At 37.3% G+C, this 23,096-nt stretch overlaps 1 protein-coding gene across 4 annotated transcripts in view; it reads left to right on the forward strand.

The window, feature by feature from the left end:
- LOC128582998 (E3 SUMO-protein ligase RanBP2-like) overlaps nt 1–23,096 on the forward strand; it is a 99,991-nt gene that overhangs the window by 46,607 nt on the left and 30,288 nt on the right. For 2 of the 4 annotated variants that reach the window (XM_053586773.1, XM_053586774.1), the window contains exons 13-24: nt 504–665; nt 933–1,070; nt 1,148–1,294; nt 2,290–2,469; nt 2,574–2,657; nt 6,863–6,998; nt 12,018–12,112; nt 13,123–17,914; nt 18,467–18,544; nt 21,007–21,177; nt 22,319–22,411; nt 22,718–22,896. In XM_053586773.1, the coding sequence (XP_053442748.1) occupies nt 504–665; nt 933–1,070; nt 1,148–1,294; nt 2,290–2,469; nt 2,574–2,657; nt 6,863–6,998; nt 12,018–12,112; nt 13,123–17,914; nt 18,467–18,544; nt 21,007–21,177; nt 22,319–22,411; nt 22,718–22,896 (6,255 nt within the window). Of the gene's footprint in view, nt 1–503; nt 666–932; nt 1,071–1,147; nt 1,295–2,289; nt 2,470–2,573; nt 2,658–6,862; nt 6,999–12,017; nt 12,113–13,122; nt 17,915–18,466; nt 18,545–19,446; nt 19,519–21,006; nt 21,178–22,318; nt 22,412–22,717; nt 22,897–23,096 lie in introns of all 4 variants that reach the window. The other 2 variants (XM_053586776.1, XM_053586777.1) reach the window with 2 other exon arrangements.

Consider the following 23,096-nt stretch of genomic DNA (forward strand, 5'->3'; position numbering starts at 1 on the left):
ATCTAGCCAGGTGTGGGAGGCTTAGGAGGATTGCTTGAGCCCAGGAGTTTGGGACAAGCCTGGGTAACATAGTGAGACCTTGTTTGTTAAATAAACGAGTGAATGAATAAGTGTGTATGTACATACATATATTAAGATAAATTTTTGAGGTCTGTTGTGTGGCAAAATTAGGTGTAGATGGTTAGCCTTTTGACTAACTGATCTTACATAGAGGCAAATTTTGGTTAGCCCTTTGACCAAACTGTGACACTATAGAGAGGCAAATTTAGGCTATTTAAAAATGACAACTCTTAAAAAAATAAAATCATCAAAAATATCTAAAAGTTGAGTCTGGGATGATCCCTGGTATTAAGGTCATTATCCAATAGAAAGTTGAGCAAACTATTTTGAGATTCCATTTGGTTTTGACTTAAAATTTTATAGTTCTTAGCATCTTGAAATGAATTTTTAGATTTAATCATATCAGTTCATTAAATTTTGTGCTCTGACTCTTTCTGTTTTAGGGCAGTGGTCTTAATTCTTTTTATGATCAACGGGAATACATAGGCAGAAGTGTTCATTATTGGAAAAAAGTTTTACCTTTACTGAAGATAATAAAAAAGAAGTGCAGTATTCCTGAACCTACTGATCCTCTGTTTAAACATTTTCATAGTGCAGACATTCAGGTAAAAGAGAATCCATTCTTTGTGAACTTATTAGAGATGTAGATTTCCAGCTTATAAACAAAAGAAATGGAGATATAAACACTCAAATTAAATGCCTTGTTATTTAATTGCTTGGTTTTCTAAATCTATTACCTGTTACAAGTGAAATATGACAAAGAAATTAATGAGATGTTACTATCTTTTAGATCATGCAAAATCTTTGAAAAATATTTAAGTTTGATATTCTGAGTAAAAATAATTTGACTGAAAACTACCAAATGTCTTTAGGCATCTGAAATTGGTGAATATGAAGAAGATGCACATACAACTTTTGCTATATTGGATGTAGTTAATGGAAATATAGAAGATGCTATGACTGCTTTTGAATCTATAAAAAATGTCGTTTCTTATTGGAATCTTGCACTGGTAAGTAGATGGGATACTTGAACTAAAAGTTTCTTGTTTTAAAACCTAATTGTTTCATAAAAGCACCGTTTGTTTAGATTTTTCACAGGAAGGCAGAAGACATTGAAAATGATGCCCTTTCTCCTGAAGAACAAGAAGAGTGCAAAAATTATCTGAGAAAGACCCGGGACTACCTACTGAAGATTATAGATGACAGTGATTCAAGTCTTTCAGTAGTTAAGAAAGTAAGTTGCAGATGGTTGTATATACTTCCTTACTGATGAGCAATCAGTATTTTTGTCTTGGTTTTGTATTTTGGCACTTGCAGAAACACTCTGTAATACCTTATTACTAATATATAGGAGGAGGATATGTGTTTAATTGAGTTTCTCTGCATTAGGCTTGGTGTGTCTTTTTTTAAAACCTAGGAATCTTAGGTATATGCTCTTCCAAAAGTACTTGGGAAATTAGAAAAGATCTAAGATGTAACATTAATTTTGTGATTGTGGGAATCTAATCAAAACTAATATTTAGGGCTAGTTCTTAAAGAATTTCACCGAAATTGAAAGGGATTGGCAACTTCAGAGCATTTCTTTTTCTTTTTCTTTTTTTGAGACAGTCTTATTTTCTTGCCCTCGGTAGAGTGCTGTGGCGTCATAGCTCACAGCAACCTCCAACTCTTGGGCTCACGTGATTCCCTTGCCTTAGCCTCCTGAGCAGCGCCCTCCAGGTGCTTGCTATAAGGTCTGTTCTCCTTTAAGGCTAGGCTATAAGGCTATAAGGTCATTCTCCTATGGAGAATGTCTTGTTTTCTAGCTGTCAGCAATTTGAAACTGGCTTGATGGTTTGACATTATTTCCTTTGAGTACTTTGTTGTATATTTTGTGTTGCTGCTCTTTGATTAGGATTTCCGTGTTTGGGTGTATTCTAGTGCCTGTGTTTCACTCTGTTCAAAGTCAGTTAGAAAGTATCAGTAACTTATTTTGTTCACTTGGAAAAACTTTCCAACTTCTAAGGTTTTTCTACCCTTATTGTGGCTAACAGAAGTAATAGAAACAGAATAGACTTTAGAGTCAGAAGACTTCACAGTTTATAACATATTCATACGTATTTCTGTTTAAAGTGCTTGTTAAAGTTAGAAAAATGTAAATAGTATTAATATAAAATCTTTGTATTTAGAGTTCTTAACTTTTGGTATTTTTACAGAGTAAAGCCACTGATTAATGCTTTTTGTTTTTAGTTGCCTGTGCCTCTGGAGTCTGTAAAAGAGATGCTTAATTCAGTCATGCAGGAACTTGAAGACTATAGTGAAGGAGGTCCTTTTTATAAAAACGGTTCTTTGCGAAATGCAGATGCAGAAATAAAACATTCAACACCATCTCCCACCAAATACTCATTCTCACCAAGTAAAAGTTACAGGGTGAGTAGGAAAGAAGTTAATCATTTCATTGTGAATTTGTTACTATTCTAAGTGTTTTAAGTACTGTTTTGTAATTATTCTTTTGTTTTGTTTCTGCTTTTTAGTATTCTCCCAAAACACCACCTCAATGGGCAGAAGATCAGAATTCTTTATTGAAAATGATTTGCCAACAAGTAGAGGCCATTAAGGTAAATCACTCAGTTTCTCTTAATTGTACCTCTTATTCCAAGATTTTCTCCCTGATCATTTCCTCACTTTTTTTTTTTTTTTTTGAGACAGAGTCTCAAGTTGTTGCCCTGGGTAGAGTGCCATGGTGTCATAGCTCACAGGAACTTCAAACACTTGGGCTTAAGAGATTCTCTTGCCTCAGCCTCCCAAGTAGCTGGGGCTATAGGCGCCTGCCACAACACCTGGCTATTTTTCTTGTTGCAGTTGTCATTGTTTTAGCTGGCTGGGCCAGGTTCGAACCTGACATTCTCAGTGTATGTGACTGGTGCCCTACCCCCTGAGCTATGGGCACCGCCCCACTTCCTCACTTCTTTCTAAAGCTAGTCCATATGTCTCTTTTCCATCCTGCTGTAGAATCATACTATGTTTTACAAATCTATGTCTTGACCCTTTGCCATATTTTTGGAATTACTTATGTATATGTCTCCTCCTTCATAAAATTCAAATCCTTCAAAGGTAGAGACTGTTTTAGCCAAAATATAATACAGTTCTGGCACAGAGGAGATTCCCAGGTGATTGACCTATTGAAATATAATGGTAATACTTTGGTCAATGAGTTCATTCACAGAGTGGCTGTGGATTAGGTATGTGTCAAATGTATAGGTAGGAATTGAAAGAGTGGTCTAAATTTCAAAAAGTTTTTTTTAATCTTTTTAATACTTTTGTGAATTTGACTTAATTATATAAGAAAATAGTTACCTGTACATAATCTTACTTTAAGATGATGACGTTTAAGAATAAAAACTCAAGCAGCACGAATAAAGCCTAAGAAAAATATAAAAATGGCCAAATATAAAAACATAGGCTCTCCTGAGAGTGAAGAAGAAAATACACAAGGGTTGGAAAGTCTACTTGAAGGAATAATGGAGGAAATCTTCCCTGGTCTTGCTAGAGATTTAGATTTCCAAATGTAAGAAGCTCAACAGAACCTATGAAAGTTATCGAAAAGAGGCAATCACCAAGATATATAGTTACCAGTCTGGCCAAAGTCAACACAAAGCAGTAACTCCTATCTGCCATGAGGCAAAAGTATCAAGCAACTTACAAAGGAAAACCCATCAGGTTTACTGAAAACTTTGTAGCAGACATCTTATAAGCCAGAAGGGATTGGGGCTGCATCTTCAGTCTTCTCAAAAAGAACAACTGTTATCCTACAATTTTGTATCCTATAAAACTAAGTTACCTATATGAATGAGAAATAAAGACTTTTTTAGGCAAATAAACACTGAGGGACTTTGTCAAGACCAGACATACCCTGGAGGAAAACTATTCAGAACTGCATTATGTATAGATCAGTGTAAAAGCGCCCAAAAGCTGAAACTCAGGGCTCACATAAAGTAGCACACACATACACACAAAAAGATTATAGGGTTAGATGAGCTTTATTTCTTTGGAATTGGAAATACAAGTAGATTATGCACATTGGGCAACAGCTAAATTCCTCATACATTTAATATTAGATGAAGGATATCCTGATGTGGCAATTATTACAGTGCTATCAGCAGCGTGGCGAACTTACAAAATACTGTTTGGAGAGGAAATTTTTTTGAAGTTGCACAAAGATTTTGTATATTTTGTATAATTGTGGCTTATAATAGTATATAAATTGTGATTTAACATAGAGGCTTAGGCACCCAATACTGTATTCTGTGGAAATATAGCGGACTAGCTTATGAACCTGAAAAGCTGGGTGCTAGCACTGACTGCCACTAATTAATTGTCTTGGACTATTGGCTTCCTTACCTTTGTGTCTGTTTGGTGATTTCTCCTTTGTAAAATGTGAGAATTGTTGACACCAGTTCTCATCACAATTTCCAGTACTTTGAACCTTAAAAATCATGATTATGCCACTGATTGCACGTTCAAGACTGTAGTCCAAATACCAATAGCAACCAATAAAGTTTTCCATTTAATCCCACCAATTTCTTATTTTGGGATGTGTAGCATCTGACTAGTAGATCAATGAGTAGGGAAATTTTTATTTAGCTTGGTAATTTAGAGTTTTAGATCTCATAGTTATGTCTTTCTGGGAAATTTTTACTTGAAACATTTGTGGAATGAGAAAGTAGACGTGTTAGCTGTGGTTCACATCTCAGTTGTTGTAATTAGTTGGATGTCTGAGCTGGTACAGAAAAGTTTGAAAGTATTTTCAAAATTGACCCGATACCACTACAATTTCTTTGGAATAAGAAGTACTTTCTTGATTATTTCTGTTTGTTAAAAGGGTCTGTTTCGCAAGGGGACATTTTATTGGTTCTGGAGTTAGGGTAGGATGTTGTCATTTATTTGTCTTTAGCAGAGATGAGAGCTAGCCACATACCTTAGAAGGCAGTATATCCAAACAGAAGCTGTTGGGCTCTTTGCAGATTTTCGCAGTTGTGGAAGCCAAAGCTGTACCTCCCGCCTGGTTCCAACCAGCTGGGCACCTCAGATGAGAACTGCACTCAGGCCAGCATCAGCAGTTCAGCCACCAGCAGCAGACCCAACATCAGCAGTTGGCTTACTTGCTGCTGCAGCCAGGACTGATGGGCCAGAAGGCATCTACTGCAGTCTGCGTGTCTGTAGGCTTTGCAGTAGGCACACACTGGGTCGTGCCATCACTGGGGGCTTCAGTGAAGGATGTAATGCTGAGCCCTCAAACCCTGATGTCACTGGGAGATTCTCAGAAGCTAGCCAGCACAATAGCAGGTTGGCCTGTGTCATTGCTTCTAGGAGATGAAAGTTTTCATCTTACAGAACTGGACTGACAGAAAGCTAAGTGAGGGTTTCAATGAGGTGCTGCTGATATAGTGCAAACTTGAAAATGGCTTATCTTTATCAAGATGTTCAAATTGAAGAAATGGAAATTGCCTCTCAAGACCAGGTTAATTTAGCATGAATATGTAATTGATAATGAAAGTATAAAGTCTAAAACCATCAGTTAAACCTCTCCTCTATCATTAATAGCTTCCTTGCTTTAAAATTGTAGTGGAAGAGGATATTTTAATGTGTAGAAGTTCATTGAGATGGTAAAGAATTGAGGGCTGGGCAAATGTTGGTGTGACCTTTAAACCTGCTGTTGTGATTTTTTCAGGATCCTCAAGAAAGGACCCTTTCTTTTTTTTTTTTTTTTTTTGTAAAGACAGACTCTCAAGCTGTTGTCCTGGGATAGAGTCTGGTGGCATCACAGCTCACAGCAACCTCCAACTTGGGCACAAGCAATCCTCTTGCCTCTATTTTAGTAGAGACGGGGTCTTGCTTTTGCTCAGGCTGGTCTTGAGCCTGTGAGCTTGGGCAATCCACCCACCTCAGCCTTCCAGAGTGCTAGGATTATAGGCGTGAGCCACCGTGCCTGGCCTCAACTGTTGTGATATTATTTGTGAGGACATTAGAATAAAGTGATTTCTTTCCCTTTCTCCCCCCCCCAGAAAAAGAGGAGGAGGTAAAATATTGGAGTATGGGCAGCAGAGAGGTTATGAAAACATTTTTGGAGTCAGATTTTAGCTGTGCCATTTTCTGCATTTCTTTTTCTCATTTTAAGATATGAGTTAATGTTGTTTACCTGTGTAGGAATTAAGAATTTAAGTGCCTGGAACATATTGTTACATATGTAATAAATTCTGTTCAAGTATTAGTTGTTTTCTCTTCTTGGTGGATCATTTGAGCATTACCTTAAGAATTAATAGTGTTTCATCAACAGCTTGTGGATAAGTGGAATGTTAGTTTTAGGAGGAGATAAGGAATGTTGACTAGTCCTATGGAATGAAGAGTAAAGCTGTGTGGAAAGGAGGTACTAGAAGGATGGTCAAGGCAGTACTACTTGAGGACCCTGAAAATTGGAGGAGGTTTAATTACGTACTTACTTTTTTGAGCAGGAAAATTTCTTGACTGGAATTGAACTTTAGAAAGATTAACACGGCCAAGTGTAGAATGGTAGTGGTATGAAATGATTTAGGGGAGTTATTCAGTTGTTCAGGTTAGAGTTAACAATGAATGAATTAGGTAGGTGGTACCTACCTAATAAAAGAATGGGAACAGATAAACTTTTAACAAATTCAGCATCATGTTGTTAAATCACCATGTGACAGCCGGATCTCATTAGAATTTGTTAAATTTACACTAGCACTGTTGCTGGCATAATGTAATTAAATCTTTAAAATTGTTTTATTTTTTTTTCTTCCATTAGAAAGATATGCAGGAACTGAAACTAAATAGCAGTAACTCAGTATCCCCTCATCGTTGGCCTACAGAGAATTATGGACTAGACACAGTGCCTGATGGCTATCAGGGATCACAGACTTTTCAGGGGACTCCACTAACAGGTAAGCCAGCAATTGGATAGTTCCAGATATTAGTGAAACTACTTTATCTCCCTCTTTTAAATACATAATTTGTTGTCTCTGTCTCTCTCACCTCTTTATTGTGAGAGGGACCCACTTATAACCCTTTGGAAGTGCTCTAAACTTTCCCTTTGTTCTTAATAAAATTTCTCTTTGTTACACTGAAAAAAAAAATAGATAACTTGTGAAATCACCATGTCTCTGTGTATGTGTGTTTTTTTGTTTTTTTTTTTTAAAGACAGAGCCTCAAGCTATCGCCCTGGGTGTAGTGCTGGGGCGTCATAGCTCACAGCAACTTCCAACTCCTGGACTTAACCAGTTCTCTTGCCTCAGATTCCCGAGTAGCTGGGACTACAGGCGCCCACCACAACACCCAGCTATTTTTTGGTTGTAGTTGTCATTGTTTGGCAGGCCCAGGCCAGATTTGAATCGGCCAGCTCTTGTGTATGTGGCTGACACCTTAGCCGCTTGAACTTGAACTACAGATGCCACCCTGTGTGTCTGTTTATATACCTGTTAATATCTTTTTATACAGGGTGGCCATAAAGTTCATGTGTAATTTAAGATTTCATACTGTTTTAAATTGCACACAAACTTTATGGCCACCCTGTATGTTACTTAAAATACTGTATTTGGTATTATTGACATTTTTATAATTGCAAGCAGAAATGCAACAAGCTTTCTCTCATTTATAGATGGTGCAAAAAAAATGTATATACATTTTAAGAAAGGAAAAAGCTATGTTAAATTTGTAGTACTCAAAGAGGTGCTCAACATAACTTGTATTCATCTTTTGTTACCGGTATATATTGAGTATGTTGCATTAAAATTAACACTTAAGTCGCATTTTATTTCTGCAAGTTACAAGAATTACAAGATACAGTATACAAAATAACAAATGTTATTGGTATCTATTGAATATTATGGTTTTAATACAGTGAATCTGAGATGGGATTATTCCTTAGATTGAAAAACGTTGACCAATAAAGTTACGCAGTTAGTTACCTAGTCAGGAACTTAAACCTCTGGGGAATTATTTTGATGATACACTGAGAGGACTTATTTTGAAATACTATGGCTATATGTAGAAGGAAAAGGAGTTTGGACCTAGACTATATTAGGGTTTTAAGATGTTCTACATTACTTACTAGCTGTGTTAAGCTATCTCTCTGAAACATGGAGATAATAACTTGGCTTCACATCATTATAAGCATTTATGTATTATGGGTGGGTGTGGGTAATAGGCATTGATTACAGTATATAGCTATGGTCCCTAACTCCCTAGGCTATGGAGCAGGTACTTACCTGTGGCCTATTAAGAACTAGGATGCACAGCATCACTGCCTGAGCTCTACCTGCTGTCCCATTCTCTACCTCCCACCCCCTACATGGAAAAGTTGTCTTCCATGAAACCAGTGCCCAGTGTCAGAAAGGTTGAGGACCACTGGTATACGGTAAACACCTAATGAACTAAGGTTATTAATAGTACTTACTACTATGATTTAACTATGCAAAAATGCTTTGTGAATACAATTTTATTTAACCCCAGTAACTCAGAATGGTAGGTAATACTATTAATCTCAGTTTTATAAATGAGGAAGTGGGTTTACAAAGGTTATGTAATTTAATCTATTATTATCCAGCTAGTTATTGATGGAGCTGGGATTCAGACTCTATAGTATTTCTCCAGAGTGCCTGCCAGTATGATACATTTTTTCTTGGTAGCCAGAAATGACAATAAGAGTAGGTTTCTTTTACATCAGACAGACTGCAGAAAGAGTATTTTGTGTGTGTGTGTATTTTTTTTTTTTTTCTGATTGCTTTTAGCCCAGGAAAGATTTAGGATGATAAGGTTTTATTCACATTAGCACATTTGTGTATTGGTTCTTAGGACCATACTTAGGGCAGAATGTCTTCTAAGTGTAAACAAAATAACAGAAAATCTTTGTGCAGTCAAGCTTATTAAATGTCATGAGTCATAGATAAGTATAGGAGATGTCTAGAGTTCAAACCTTGCTTTCTTAAAAACCCAGTGCATTGAGGCCAGGCGTGGTGGCTCACACCTATAATCATAGCACACTGGGAGGCCAAGGAAGGTGGATAGCCTTGAGCTCACCGGGTTGAGACCAGCCTGAGCAAAAGTGACACCCCATCTCTAAAAATAGCCGGGCATTGTGGCAGGTGCCTATGGTCCCAGCTATACACCTGGGAGGCTGAGGCAAGAGAGTCACTTGAGCCCAAGGGTTTGAGGTTGCTGTGAGCGATGAAGCCATGGCACTCTATCGAGGGGGACAAAATGAGACTGTCTCAAAAAAAAAAAAAAAACACAAAAATCCAGTGCATTGTATAGAGCAGTGATTTTCAACCCGTGTGCTATGAATGGATCTTAGGTAAGCCGCAAAAATTTTTAAAGGTCATTAATTAAATTATTTTCTTTCTTTCTTTCTTTCTTTTTTATTATTAACTCATAGCCGTGTACATTATGCAATCATGGAGCACCATACACTGGTTTTTTTAGACCATTTGACACATTTTCATCACACTGGTTAACATAGCCTTCCTGGCATTTTCTTATTGTGTTAAGACATTTATATTCTACATTTACTAAGTTTCACATGTACCCTTGTAAGATTCACTGCAAGTGTAATCCCACCAATCACCCTCCCTCCGCCCATCCTCCCCTTCCTCTCCCCCGTCCTCCCTTCCCTCTCCTCCTTCCCCATATTCTTAGGTTATAACTGGGTTGTAGCTTTCATATGAAAGCCATAAATTAGTTTCATACTAGGGCTGAGGACGTTGGATACTTTTTCTTCCATTCTTGAGATACTTTACTAAGAAGAGTATGTTCCAGTTCCATCCATGTAAACATGAAAGAGGTAAAGTCTCTATCTTTTTTTAAGGCTGCATAATATTCCATGGTGTACGTATACCACAATATTAAATTATTTTCAAAAGAAGTTTAAAGCACAGTAAATATATTACTTGTGCCATGAAAGATTTAACTATAGGTTCAAGTTCATAGCAGTACTGTAGTTTTTAAAAAAGATGAAAACACTGGTCTAGACCTTTTAAAGAGGGCAAATAGGCTGGCTAGCCTTTTCTAGGGCTTTTTCAGTGCTGTGCGCAGTTAGTCATTTGGCATCTTTTGAGTCACAATTTCTCTTCTATGCACAGGCATAAAAATTGTTCTGGTAGTTAGTATATAAGCATATAAACACAATGTTTACATTGTCTCATTTTATTCTTTGAATGATCCTATGAAATGTGTAGAAGTAGCCCATCCTCATTTTACAATTGAGAAAAATGGAGACTCCAAACGGCTTATTGATAGCAAGGTCATAAAGCTTTGTTTGGACACTGAAAGGGAGACAGTGTCCAGGACTCCTGATTTCTAATCCTTGGCTCATAGACTTCTTCTTAATGAAAGTATCAAGATAGATGATTTAAAACAAAGGTTGACAAGTTTGTAGGACATACTGTGGCTCCAAAGGGGTAGGGTGCCGGCCCCATAGGCCGGAGGTGGTGGGTTCAAACCCAGTCCCGGCCAAAAACTGCAAAAAAAAAAAAAAAAAACTATCTAATCACATGGCATTCATTAACATTTTGAAGCTGTTCCTTCTGATTGTTTTTCTTTGTATACGTAAAGTATTTTTCGTGAGGTTGTTAACCATATTATTTTGTTGTAGGTAGATGCCTTTTTTTAGTTTTTGGAGCATTTTTAAAATTAAATTTTCTTTGAATTTTAATGGTTTTGTGATACTCCATCATGTGGAAGTACTGTGAATTCTGCTTTCTTATTTATGTGGTTTCCAGCATGTGCTGTTATAAATGATAGGACACAGTCCTTCAATTATAGGGTATTTAAAAAATTCACTTTACACTCTTACCACTGGTATCTGATATTGCTATCTTCGCACTCTTGCTAGTGTTGACTTTTTAGTTTATAAAATCCTTTAGCAGTTTATAGGAACAAATATGGTATAAGTTTAAACGTTTTTTTTGTACAGGGCATGCTCAGCGCTTAGCATTCTCAGCAGTTCATACAATTGACTATAGTTTTGCCAACATGAATGCTTTTTCTAATTGTATGATTTCCTGGTTAAACACAAAATATCCTGGGGCAGATAGTTTGTATATCAATGAATATTGATGTGCCTTTTTTTTTTTTTTTTTAAAGCCAAGGAGCACATTTCAGTTCCTTTGCGTAAATTTGTCAAATGATCTTTTTTTTTACTTGAACATTTTCAGTAATAGCTTGAGTGTAACCTCATTGTGCCAATTTTCAGGGCCCACTTCAAAAACATGGCCCTAATGCTATAAGATGCACTTTGCTTCCCAAGTCATTTCTGTGAGTAGTATATTCCTAATATTTCTGATAATGTGTATGTCTGTGTTTTCACATCATACTGATTTTTGTTAGAAAATGGACCAACTACTTTATTCTTGTTTCCTTCTTTGGTGCTTGTTAGGCACATGTTCTTGTGGATCATAGCAGTACTATTCTCTTATTACTTCTGTCATATTTAATAGATTGTTTTTTTGAGACAAGAGTTTCACTATGTTGCCCTCAGTAGAGTACTGTAGCATCACAGCTCACAGCAACCTCAAACTCTTGGGCTTAAGAGATTCTCTTGCCTCAGCCTCCCAAATAGCTGGAACTATAGGCACCCGCCGCAGCGCCTGGCTATTTCTTTGTTGTCATTGTTGTTTAGCAGGCCTGGCCGGGGTCCAGCCCACCAGCCCTGGTACATGTAACTGGCACCCTAACCACTCAGCTACAGGTGCCGAGCCAACAGTTTTTTCTAATTTGTCATTTGATAATCTCCATGATTGGTCATTTGATAATCTCCTTGTTTGGTGTGTTTTGATATACACAAATTTAAAAATCTATGTAGTTATATCTTCCTTTGATTTCTATTGCTTTTGTATTTATAGTTATTGCCTAGGTAGTTGTAACTATAGCATAGACTTTAACAATGTTCTCTTTTTTCTTTCTTTTAGTTGCAACTACTGGCTCTCCAGTATATTATAGTCAGTCACCAGCTTATAATTCCCAGTACCTTCTCAGACCAGCAGCTAATGTTACTCCCACAAAGGTAACAAAGGAATAATTTATTTATTTATAAGTAAGTTCTTTTTAATTGTTTAGACTTCCTTCAGAGAAATTCAGTATTAAAAACTTAAATGTCCCTTAAGACAGAGATGTTTTAAATCTCTCTCCAGATACAGAAGTTATACTTCTTAGTCACCTTGTTTTTGTAATAAGTGTGTACATTTAGAATCTTTTTAAAATGAGAGTGGTGGTGGTTTTGGGTCATTCATGATTCTGTTTTGACAGAAATAGAACTAGAATGTTCTTGCTGAACCACTGTGTGGTAAGTACTTTAGGCCTGAGATGGTTGTATATAATTATTGATTGAGAATTCCCATAGTAGTTGAATGTGAGGGCTTTGAGGACAGAAGGCTGGGGTGTATTTAGATCCTTCCTCTTCTGTTATTGTGACTGTGGGCAAGTTTCCTTAACCTCTCAATGCTTCTGTTGCTTCCTATGTAAAATGAGGATAATAATAATACCTTAATTCATAGGGTTTTGAGGATATTAAAATGATACAATATACTGTATATGTATATAAAGTGCTCAGAACACTGACCAATAAATGTTAGTCTTCATGATCATCATCATTATTATTGTTAACATCATTTGCTGCATTATTTAGGAATAAAGAAGATATTTATTCTATGGATTTATTGTAGAAATAATTTCTAAGATTTTCAAAATCATCAATCTTAATATCTTTATAGTGATGTTGCCCTTTCTTAATGATACTTAATGATATCTTCTTTACCTGATATTTATGTTTAAGATTTGTGAGAATTCGCCTGTAGTCCCAGCTACTTGGGAGGCTGAGGCAAGAGAATTGCTTAAGCCCAGGAGCTGGAGGTTGCTGTGAGCTGTGTGATGCCACGGCACTCTACCAAGGGCCATAACGTGAGACTCTGTCTCTACAAAAAAAAAAAAAAAAAAGATTTGTGAGAATTGGTTTGTATCTAGTTATCTGTAGTTTGTTAGATAATCTACAAAATATTTTAACTTTCTTTCTTTTAGGGTCCAGTCTATGGAATGAACAGGCTTCCACCCCAACAGCATATTTATGCCTGTTCCCAACAGATGCACACACCACCAGTGCAAAGCTCATCTGCTTGCATGTTCTCTCAGGAGATGTATGGTCCTCCTACATTGCGTTTTGAACCCCCTGTATCAGGACTTTTGTCACCCAGGGGTGATGATTATCTTAATTACAATGTTCAACAGACAAGCACAAATCCACCTTTGCCAGAACCAGGATATTTCACAAAACCTCCAGTTGCATCTCATGCCTCAAGATCTGCAGAATCTAAGGTTATAGAATTTGGGAAAACTAATTTTGTTCAGCCCATGCTGGGTGAAGGAATAAGACCATCTTTGACAACATCAGCATATACAACACAGTCAGCTCCTTTTAAATTTAATTCAAATTTCAAATCAAATGATGGTGACTTCACATTTTCCTCACCACAGGTTGTGATACAGCCTGCTCCTGCAGCTTATAGTAACAGTGAAAGCCTTTTAGGTCTCCTGACTTCAGATAAACCTTTGCAAGGAGATGGCTATAGTGGACCAAAACCAGTTCCCAGTCAAGCCATTAGGCCTCAAAATACATTCAATTATGAAAGCAGAAATATGCCTGGAATTCCATTTACAGAAAACATGGGGCCAAATCAGCAAAAGAATTCTGGTTTTCGTCGGAGTGATGACATGTTTACTTTCTATGGTCCAGGCAAATCAATATTTGGAACACCTGCTCTAGAGCTGGCAAACAAGAATCATGAAACAGATGGAGGAAGTGCCCAAGGGGATGATGATGATGATGGCCCTCACTTTGAGCCTGTGGTACCTCTTCCCGATAAGATTGAGGTAAAAACTGGTGAAGAAGATGAGGAAGAATTCTTTTGCAATCGTGCAAAATTGTTTCGTTTTGATGGAGAATCAAAAGAATGGAAGGAACGTGGGATTGGCAATGTAAAAATACTAAGGCATAAAACATCTGGTAAAATTCGTCTTCTCATGAGACGAGAACAAGTATTGAAAATCTGTGCAAATCATTACATCAGTCCAGATATGAAACTGACACCAAATGCTGGATCAGACCGATCTTTTGTATGGCATGCCCTCGATTATGCAGATGAGTTGCCAAAACCAGAACAACTTGCTATTAGATTCAAAACTCCTGAGGAAGCAGCACTTTTTAAACACAAGTTTGAAGAGGCCCAGAGCATTTTAAAAGCCACAGGAACAAATGTAGCCACAGCACCAAATCAGACAATCAGAATTGTAAAAGAACCTACAAGTCATGATAACAAATCTGATGCTGGAAACATGAATTTTGAATTTCAGGTTGCAAAGAAAGAAGGATTTTGGTGGCATTGTAATAGCTGCTCATTGAAGAATGCTGCAAATACTAAGAAATGTATATCATGCCAAAATCTAAACCCAAGCAATAAAGAGCTGGTTGGCCCACCGTTAGTTGACACTGTTTTTGCTCCTAAAACTGGCCCAGAAAGTGCTCAAGATAGATTTGCATTGATGACGCCAAAGAAAGAAGGTCACTGGGATTGTGGTGTTTGTTTAGCAAGAAATGAACCTACTGTGTCTAGATGCACTGCATGCCAGAGTACAAAATCTAACAAAAGTGGATCTTCATTTGTTCATCAGGCTTCCTTTAAATTTGGCCAGGGAGATCTTCCTAAGTCTGTTAACAGTGATTTTAGATCAGTTTTTTCTACAAAGGAGGGACAATGGGATTGTAATACATGCTTAGTACAAAATGAGGGAAGCTCTTCAAAATGTGTTGCTTGTCAGAATCCAAGGAAACAAAGCCTCCCTACTACTACTGTTTCAGCACCTGCCTCTTTTAAGTTTGGTACTTCAGAGATAAGTAAAACTCCAAAGAGTGGATTTGAGGACATGTTTGCAAAGAAAGAAGGACAGTGGGATTGCAGCTCATGCTTAGTGCGAAATGAAGCAAATGCTACAAAATGTGTTGCTTGTCAGAATCCATTTAAACCAAGTTCATCTACTTCTGCTGTTCCAGCTCCTGCCTCTTTTAAATTTGGTACCTCAGAGACAAGCAAGTCTCCAAAAAGTGGGTTTGAAGGAATGTTCACCAGGAAGGAAGGGCAGTGGGATTGCAGTGTGTGCTTAGGAAGAAATGAAGCCAACGCCACCAAATGTAGTGCCTGTCAGAATCCAGGTAAACAGAGTCAGCCAGCTCCTGTTACTTCAGCACCCACCTCTTCAGAGACAAGCAAGGCTCCAAAGAGTGGATTTGAAGGAATGTTCATCAAAAAGGAAGGGCAGTGGGATTGTGGTGTTTGCTTTGTACAAAATGAGAGTTCTTCCTTAAAATGTGTGGCTTGTGATGCCTCCAAACCAACTGCTAAACCTGTTGCAGAAGTTCCTTCAGCTTTCACATTAGGCTCAAAAACAAAGTTAAACGAGACTTCTGGAAGTCAGGTGGGAACAGGATTTAAAAGTAACTTTTCAGAAAAAGCTTTTAAATTTGGCAACCCAGAGCAAGGATTTAAATTTGGGCATGTGGATCAAGTAAATATGCCTTCATTTACGTTTCAGGGTTCTTCTAATACAGAATCCAAGTCAACAAAAGAAGGATTTAGTTCTTCCATACCTGTGTCTGCTGATGGATTTAAATTTGGCATTCAGGAACCAGGAAATCAAGAGAAGAAGAATGAAAAACACCTTGAAAATGATACTGGTTTCCTGGCTCAGGATGTTAATAGCCAGAAGAATGCTAGTGGTGTGATATTTGGTCAGACAGGTAGCACTTTTACCTTTGCGGATCTTGCAAAATCAACTTCAGGAGAAGGATTTCAGTTTGGCAAAAAAGACCCTAATTTCAAGGGATTTTCAGGTGCTGGAGAAAAATTGTTCTCATCACAGAGTGGTAATGTAGCTGATAAAGCCAACACTTCTGCTGACATTGAGAAAGATGATGATGCCTATAAAACTGAGGACAGTGATGACATCCATTTTGAACCAGTAGTTCAAATGCCTGAAAAAGTAGAACTTGTAACAGGAGAAGAAGACGAAAAGGTTCTGTATTCACAGAGGGTAAAATTATTTAGATTTGATGCTGAGATAAGTCAGTGGAAAGAAAGGGGTTTAGGGAACTTAAAAATTCTCAAAAATGAAGTCAATGGCAAGCTACGAATGTTGATGCGAAGAGAACAAGTGCTGAAAGTGTGTGCTAATCACTGGATAACGACTACAATGAACCTGAAACCTCTCTCTGGGTCAGATAGAGCATGGATGTGGTTAGCTAGTGACTTCTCTGATGGTGATGCCAAACTAGAGCAGTTGGCAGCAAAATTTAAAACACCAGAGCTGGCAGAAGAATTCAAGCAGAAATTTGAGGAGTGCCAGCGACTTCTTTTAGATATACCACTTCAAACTCCCCATAAACTTGTAGATACTGGCAGAGCTGCCAAGTTAATACAGAGAGCTGAAGAAATGAAGAGTGGACTGAAAGATTTCAAAACATTTTTGACAAATGATCAAACAAAAGTTACTGATGAAGAGAATAAGAATTTGGGTCCAGGTGCTGCCAGTGTTTCAGACACGACAGTTAAGCCCAATCCTGAAAACACAGGGCCCACATTAGAATGGGACAACTATGATTTAAGGGAAGATGCTTTGGATGATAGTGTTAGTAGATCAGTACAGTCTTCTCCATTGGCAAGCAGCCCTGTGAGAAAAAATCTCTTTCGATTTGGTGAGTCGACAACAGGTTTTAATTTCAGTTTTAAATCTGCTTTGAGTCCATCTAAGTCTCCTGCCAAGTTGAATCAGAGTGGGACTTCAGTTGGCACTGATGAAGAATCTGATGTTACTCAAGAAGAAGAGAGAGATGGACAGTACTTTGAACCTGTTGTACCTTTACCTGATCTAGTTGAAGTATCCAGTGGTGAGGAAAATGAACAAGTTGTTTTTAGTCATAGGGCAAAACTCTACAGATATGATAAAGATGTTGGTCAGTGGAAAGAAAGGGGCATTGGTGATATAAAGATTTTACAGAATTACGATAACAAACAAGTTCGTATAGTGATGAGAAGGGACCAGGTATTAAAACTTTGTGCCAATCACAGAATAACACCAGACATGACTTTGCAAAATATGAAAGGGACAGAAAGAGTGTGGGTGTGGACTGCGTGTGATTTTGCAGATGGAGAAAGAAAAGTAGAACATTTAGCTGTCCGTTTTAAACTACAGGATGTTGCAGACTCCTTTAAGAAAATTTTTGATGAAGCAAAAACAGCCCAAGAAAAAGATTCTTTGATAACACCTCATGTTTCTTGTTCAAGCACTCCCAGAGAGTCACCGTGTGGCAAAATTGCTGTAGCTGTTTTAGAAGAAACCACAAGAGAGAGAACAGATTTAATTCAGGGCGATGATGTAGCTGATGGAACTTCAGAAGTTGGAGAAGTTTCTAGCACATCTGAAACAACAACAAAAGCAGTGGTTTCTCCTCCAAAGTTTGTGTTTGGTTCAGAGTCTGTTAAAAGCATTTTTAGTAGTGAAAAATCAAAACCATTTGCATTTGGCAACAGTTCAGCAACTGGGTCTTTGTTTGGATTTAGTTTTAATACACCTTTGAAAAATAATAATAGAGAAACTAATTCAGTACAGAGTGGACCTGAAAGAAAAGTGGAACCTAACAAATGTGAACTGTCAAAGAACCCAGATGGCAAACAATCTTCAGATGGCAAAGTCAGAAATCTATTTGCTTCCTTTCCAAAGGAGGAGTCCTCCATTAATTATGCATTTAAAACACCAGAAAAGGGTAAGTGGTGTCTTTAGAGTTCTGAATAATATTTTTTTTGGTTGTTTTCCTTTTCATGTTTATCTTGATGCAGACTCTTTTTAGGATGCTAATCTTTTAGTTAAAGTGGAGTCATAAGCGTTGTTTTGTAAACATTCAAAAATATTCAAGCACATTTTTATCTCCCTAAATATACTCACTGTGAGCACAGTGAAACAGCAACAGATTTTAAGTCATTTAAGAGAGTTCACTGGAAGAAGTTTATATAATACCAGGGCAGAGCAAAATAACTCACTATAGCATGAGGACTCATTCATGCACATTAAAGCAAATCTTGTATTCATTTTCAGTGTTCAATTTATTTTCTTATCAAAGAACATGGTATTGAGATGTTTACATTTTACATGTTGCTGATGCCACCATTAAGTAAGCAAAGAATGAAACTTCCGGGATAAATGAATATGCAAGACAACTAGACTGGTATAAATTGAGGGACTCTGGCTTTTTATATTTTAAAATCATATTTATTTTGTCCCAAAATGTTCAAAAAATGAAATACTCTTTATTTTTTAGGATTTAATTTTAGCCTTTTTAAATCTAATCCCACGGCCTTTTGGACCAGCACCCCTTCTTCACAGCCTGAGAGCAAAGGTATAAAGCTAGCATTCTCGTATGAGATGACAGCAGTTTTTGCAGCTGGTAGTCCTTAGCAAAGTAACTGGCTGTATGGAATTAAGTTCTTAACACTACAACATGCATGTTAAAGAATGTCAGTTTAAACAGAAGTACCTTTTGATCAGTAACATGATGCCTTTAATGCTGCTTTGTTTTCTTTTTAAATGTACTTGGGTGTCATGTTTTCTCACTGTCATGCATTGTTATTTTTTACTGTGTTATACTTTATTACTCTGCTATTTCAGTTCTGCTTAATGAAAACCTGTGTTTCATCTAATCTTTACCTTTAGCCACTAATTGTCTGCCAGTATTGAAATGCAGTGGCAACAGTAGTGTGTAATAATGGAATAGAATGTCCCTTCAGGGCTATCTTTTTGTACATGGTTTAGAAAGATACTATATTTGAAAGGAGATCCCATTTTTAACAGCCACCATTCTATAGCTCGTATGTTATATATGTAGTACAAATCATTTATAGATGTGTTGCTACTAGGGTAGAACAATAGAAAGTGGGATCTGTTGAGGACCATCAAGAGCAAGGTTAGGTAAATGAAAACTCCTAATTTGTGTCTGATAACACATGTGGGGCATGCCAAACAAGTATAGTGATGAAGTAACAGTCCTTGATTTCTGGGGTTTTTAAAGTATACCAGTTTTTTTTTTACTAGCTAAGGCAGCTCTTAATCTTTTATTTTTAAAGATGCAGTCCTTGAGAAATAACGTGAGAAATGTGGACTTTATAAAAAAGTGGATATGTATTTGCACACAGTCTCTGTGGGCTCTAGGTTAAGAATCCCTAGCCTACGAGCAGATTCACCAATGTATTACTACTACAGGACAGAGAGTCTTACTCTGTTTCAAATCTGATAATATCATAGTTCCAGAAGACTTTAGACATGAAGAAACAGGCCCAGAGAGGTTATCTGATTTACCTGCAGCATCTTTAACAGGTAATAGCAGAACTGGAATTAGAATTTGTATCTTATGGTATACATTTATTGTCCTCTGGCTAGGGATGGATCTTAAGTTTTTATTTACAACGAAGGAGAGAGCCAAGTTTAACATTGTAAAAGGAAGGGTTCTGGTTGTCTGTACTTTCATCTAGTAGAAGTAAAATATAACCAACTAGTATATGTAATTTGACATTTTCTAATAGCTATATCTAAAAAGAAGAGGTTAAGAAAAGAGAAAAATGGGATGAATTTTAATAATCTATTTGATTTAATAAATTATCCCAAATGCCAACTTTTAATCAGTATAAAAAATTCATAAGATAGTTTACATTTTGTAAATACCAAGTCTTTGAAATCTGTTCTGTGTAGTTACACTTAAAATACAGCATTAAATATGGACTAGCTACCTTTGAAGGTTTAATAGCCACACATTGCTGGGCTGCCCTAATGGATAGCAGAGCTCTATAGATAATTTTTCCCTAACATAGTTGGTATGTGGCATGCTTCATGATTGGCTTACTTTTTTTTTTTTGGTCGGGGCTGGGTTTGAACCCGCCACCTCCGGCATATGGGACCGGCGCCCTACTCACTGAGCCACAGGCGCCACCCAATGACTGGCTTACTTAATCAAATTTTTTAGCAAGAAATCCTTCTTTATTGACCATAACAGATTGCATGTAGAATTCCTTTCTCCCTCTTACTTTTTTGTCTTTTCTGTTGGCAGGGCTTCGAGTGGGATATTTTTAAGTTATATAAATTGTCTTAGATTATGCAGTATTAGCAATAGGATAGCGGTTTTATTTAATGTTATTTAGTATCATGCTTGGAAACATGAAAAACTGGATGTAATTCTAATTACCTGTCACCCTTGACAGTTAACTTACAGAAACTCATCAAGGTTGGCTTTTGATTAGTTTTGTATGTATACTAATCTTTGCTTATCTTTTTTTTTTTTTTTTTTTTTTTGCCGTTTTTGGCCAGGGCTGGGTTTGAACACACCACCTCCAGCATATGGGGCCGGCGCCCTAATCCGTTGAGCCCCAGGCGCCGCCTAATCCTTGCTTATCTTTTAAAAGATTTTTTTCAGTTGCAGATGCATGGATATTTTTATTTATTTATTTTTTTTGGGATTCATTGAAGGTACAATAAGCCGCGTGGATATTTTTATAAATTATTGTTTAGTACGACATATGGGCATGCAACACTTTTTAAATACCTTTTTAAATTAATAGAAATTAGTAAATTCTTTTCCATGATTAGTAAGGGAACAGGCATTTTTTTTTTTGGTTTTAAATAGATTCTTTGTTCACTAAGGTTTCTAATTATGTTTGTTATAGAGCTCTGTCTGCATCAAAGTATTTAATATGTGTGTTTTTATCAGTATACTTTTTAAACCTATGGATAAGTCTTGTGGTTTTTGTTTTCAGTTACTGCTGTCAATACTTAATACTTTGTTTTCATCATTTTTTTTGACTTGCATTATAGCGAAAGAGAAGGAAATATCTGAAGATCCTTCCTCAGATGATGATGTTCTCATTGTGTATGAACTAACTCCGACTGCTGAGCAGAAAGCCCTTGCAACCAAACTCAAACTTCCTCCAACTTTCTTCTGTTATAAGAATAGACCAGATTATGTTAGTGAAGAAGAAGAGGATGGTAAATGTTTTGTTATTTTGAAAACACTTTTGTTCCTTATAATCTTAATAATTTAAGAGTGTAGCTTAGTTACGTTAAGCCTGCATCCTAGAACTTATTACTTACAGTTACATATTTACTTCAGGTGTTTGTTTAAATAGTCAATGGTTGTAATGATCAGAAGAACTGCATTTATTAAGCAAGTGCTTTGTGGATGGCTCACAGAGTTCCAGAAATGGAAAACTTCTTATACCATACCATAACTTTCTTTGAGGGGGACAGTTTCACTCTGTCACCCCCAGTAGAGTGGTGTGTTGTCATAGCTCACAGCAACCTCAGACTCCTGGGCTTAAGTGATTGTCATGCCTCAGCCTCCCCTGTAGCTGGGATTATAGGCGGCTGCCACAATATCTGGCTATTTTTAGAGATGAGGTCTCGTTCTTGCTCAGGCTGGTCTTGAACTCAGGAGCTCAGGTGATCCGCCTACCTCAGCCTCCCAGATTGCTGGGATTACAGGTATGAGCCACTGTGCCCAGCCCATACCAGAACTTTTTTTTTTGTTGTTGTTGAGACAGGGTCCCACCCTATGCCCCTGAGCAGAGTGCAGTGGCGTGGTAGCTCACCACAACCTCAGACTCGGGCTGCGGGCACCCCGCTGCCTCAGCCTCCGGAAGCCGCTGGGATTACAGGCGCTCGCCGAGTCGCCCGGCTGGGTTTTTCCATTTTTTTCACGAGTCGGGGTCTCACTGTCGCTCAGGCGAGTCACGAACTCCTGAGCTCAAGCGATTCTCCCTCCTCAGCCTCCCACAGTGCTGGGATTACAGGCGTGAGCCACCGCGCCCGGCCCATACCAGAACTTTTAAACCGGGAAGTTTATGTACATGCTTACAAAACTCTTCAGTAGTATCACTTGGACAGTGGTATAGAGGATTGGATTTTGGGACAAGGAAATTGGACAATGAACTAAATGATTGTAGAATAGTTCAAATAAGAAGAGAGGCCCAGCTAAAGTTCTAATAGGCAGAGAGGTGTTAAGAATATGGAATTGGAAAAATCGGCTGCTACTTGTATGTTGAGAGTGAGGTTAGAGATAATCTCTAGGTTTCTGGCTAGGAACCCCCTGAAACTTACTAGACATTCTTTTACTCTGTTGTACTTTAAGATGAAGATTTTGAAACAGCTGTCAAGAAACTTAATGGAAAACTATATCTGGATGATTCAGAAAAATGTTGGCCATTAGAAGAAAATCTAGCAGGTATGTTTAAGTTTAAATGACTGTTTATAATGGTTTTTAACAAATTTTCTATTTAAAAGGAATAGCCTAGTCTGATCAATTCTGTAGCTGTCAATTTTACTTAGGTAGTGTGCCCATGGCAATTTAAAATATTTAAAATTGATATTAGGTGAAAAACATTGCTTTCCTGGTAGTCCTTGTTCTTCATCAACAGATCTTATTGCCTGGGTCTGTGGATTACATTAAAGATCACTGGTGGTGACCATTGTTGTAGAGTAGTTGGACTTCATCTAATTTTATTTTTTGCTTGTGTTGTATGGATTTCAGATAATGAGAAGGAATGTGTTATTGTTTGGGAAAAGAAACCAACAGTTGAAGAGAAGGCAAAAGCAGATACATTAAAACTTCCACCTACTTTTTTTTGTGGAGTCTGCAGTGATACTGATGAAGATAATGGAAATGGGGAAGACTTTCAATCAGAGCTTCAAAAAGTTCAGGAAGCTCAAGTAAGAGTCTCATTTTCCTCTCAGTTCTGTTGCCTTTTTGTTGATGAAGTGTTCTTACCAAATGGTGATAATGGGTCATGGATTTAGGGATCTGATAATCAGCTATGTCCAGGGAAGGAGGAATTTTGTTCTATACAATATGTATAGGATTTGTATGCTAAAACTACAAAACTCTGATTAAATAAAAGATCTAAATAAAT

The sequence above is a fragment of the Nycticebus coucang genome, chromosome 4, assembly GCF_027406575.1.
Source record: "Nycticebus coucang isolate mNycCou1 chromosome 4, mNycCou1.pri, whole genome shotgun sequence".
In the NCBI taxonomy this organism is placed as follows: Eukaryota; Metazoa; Chordata; class Mammalia; order Primates; family Lorisidae; genus Nycticebus; species Nycticebus coucang.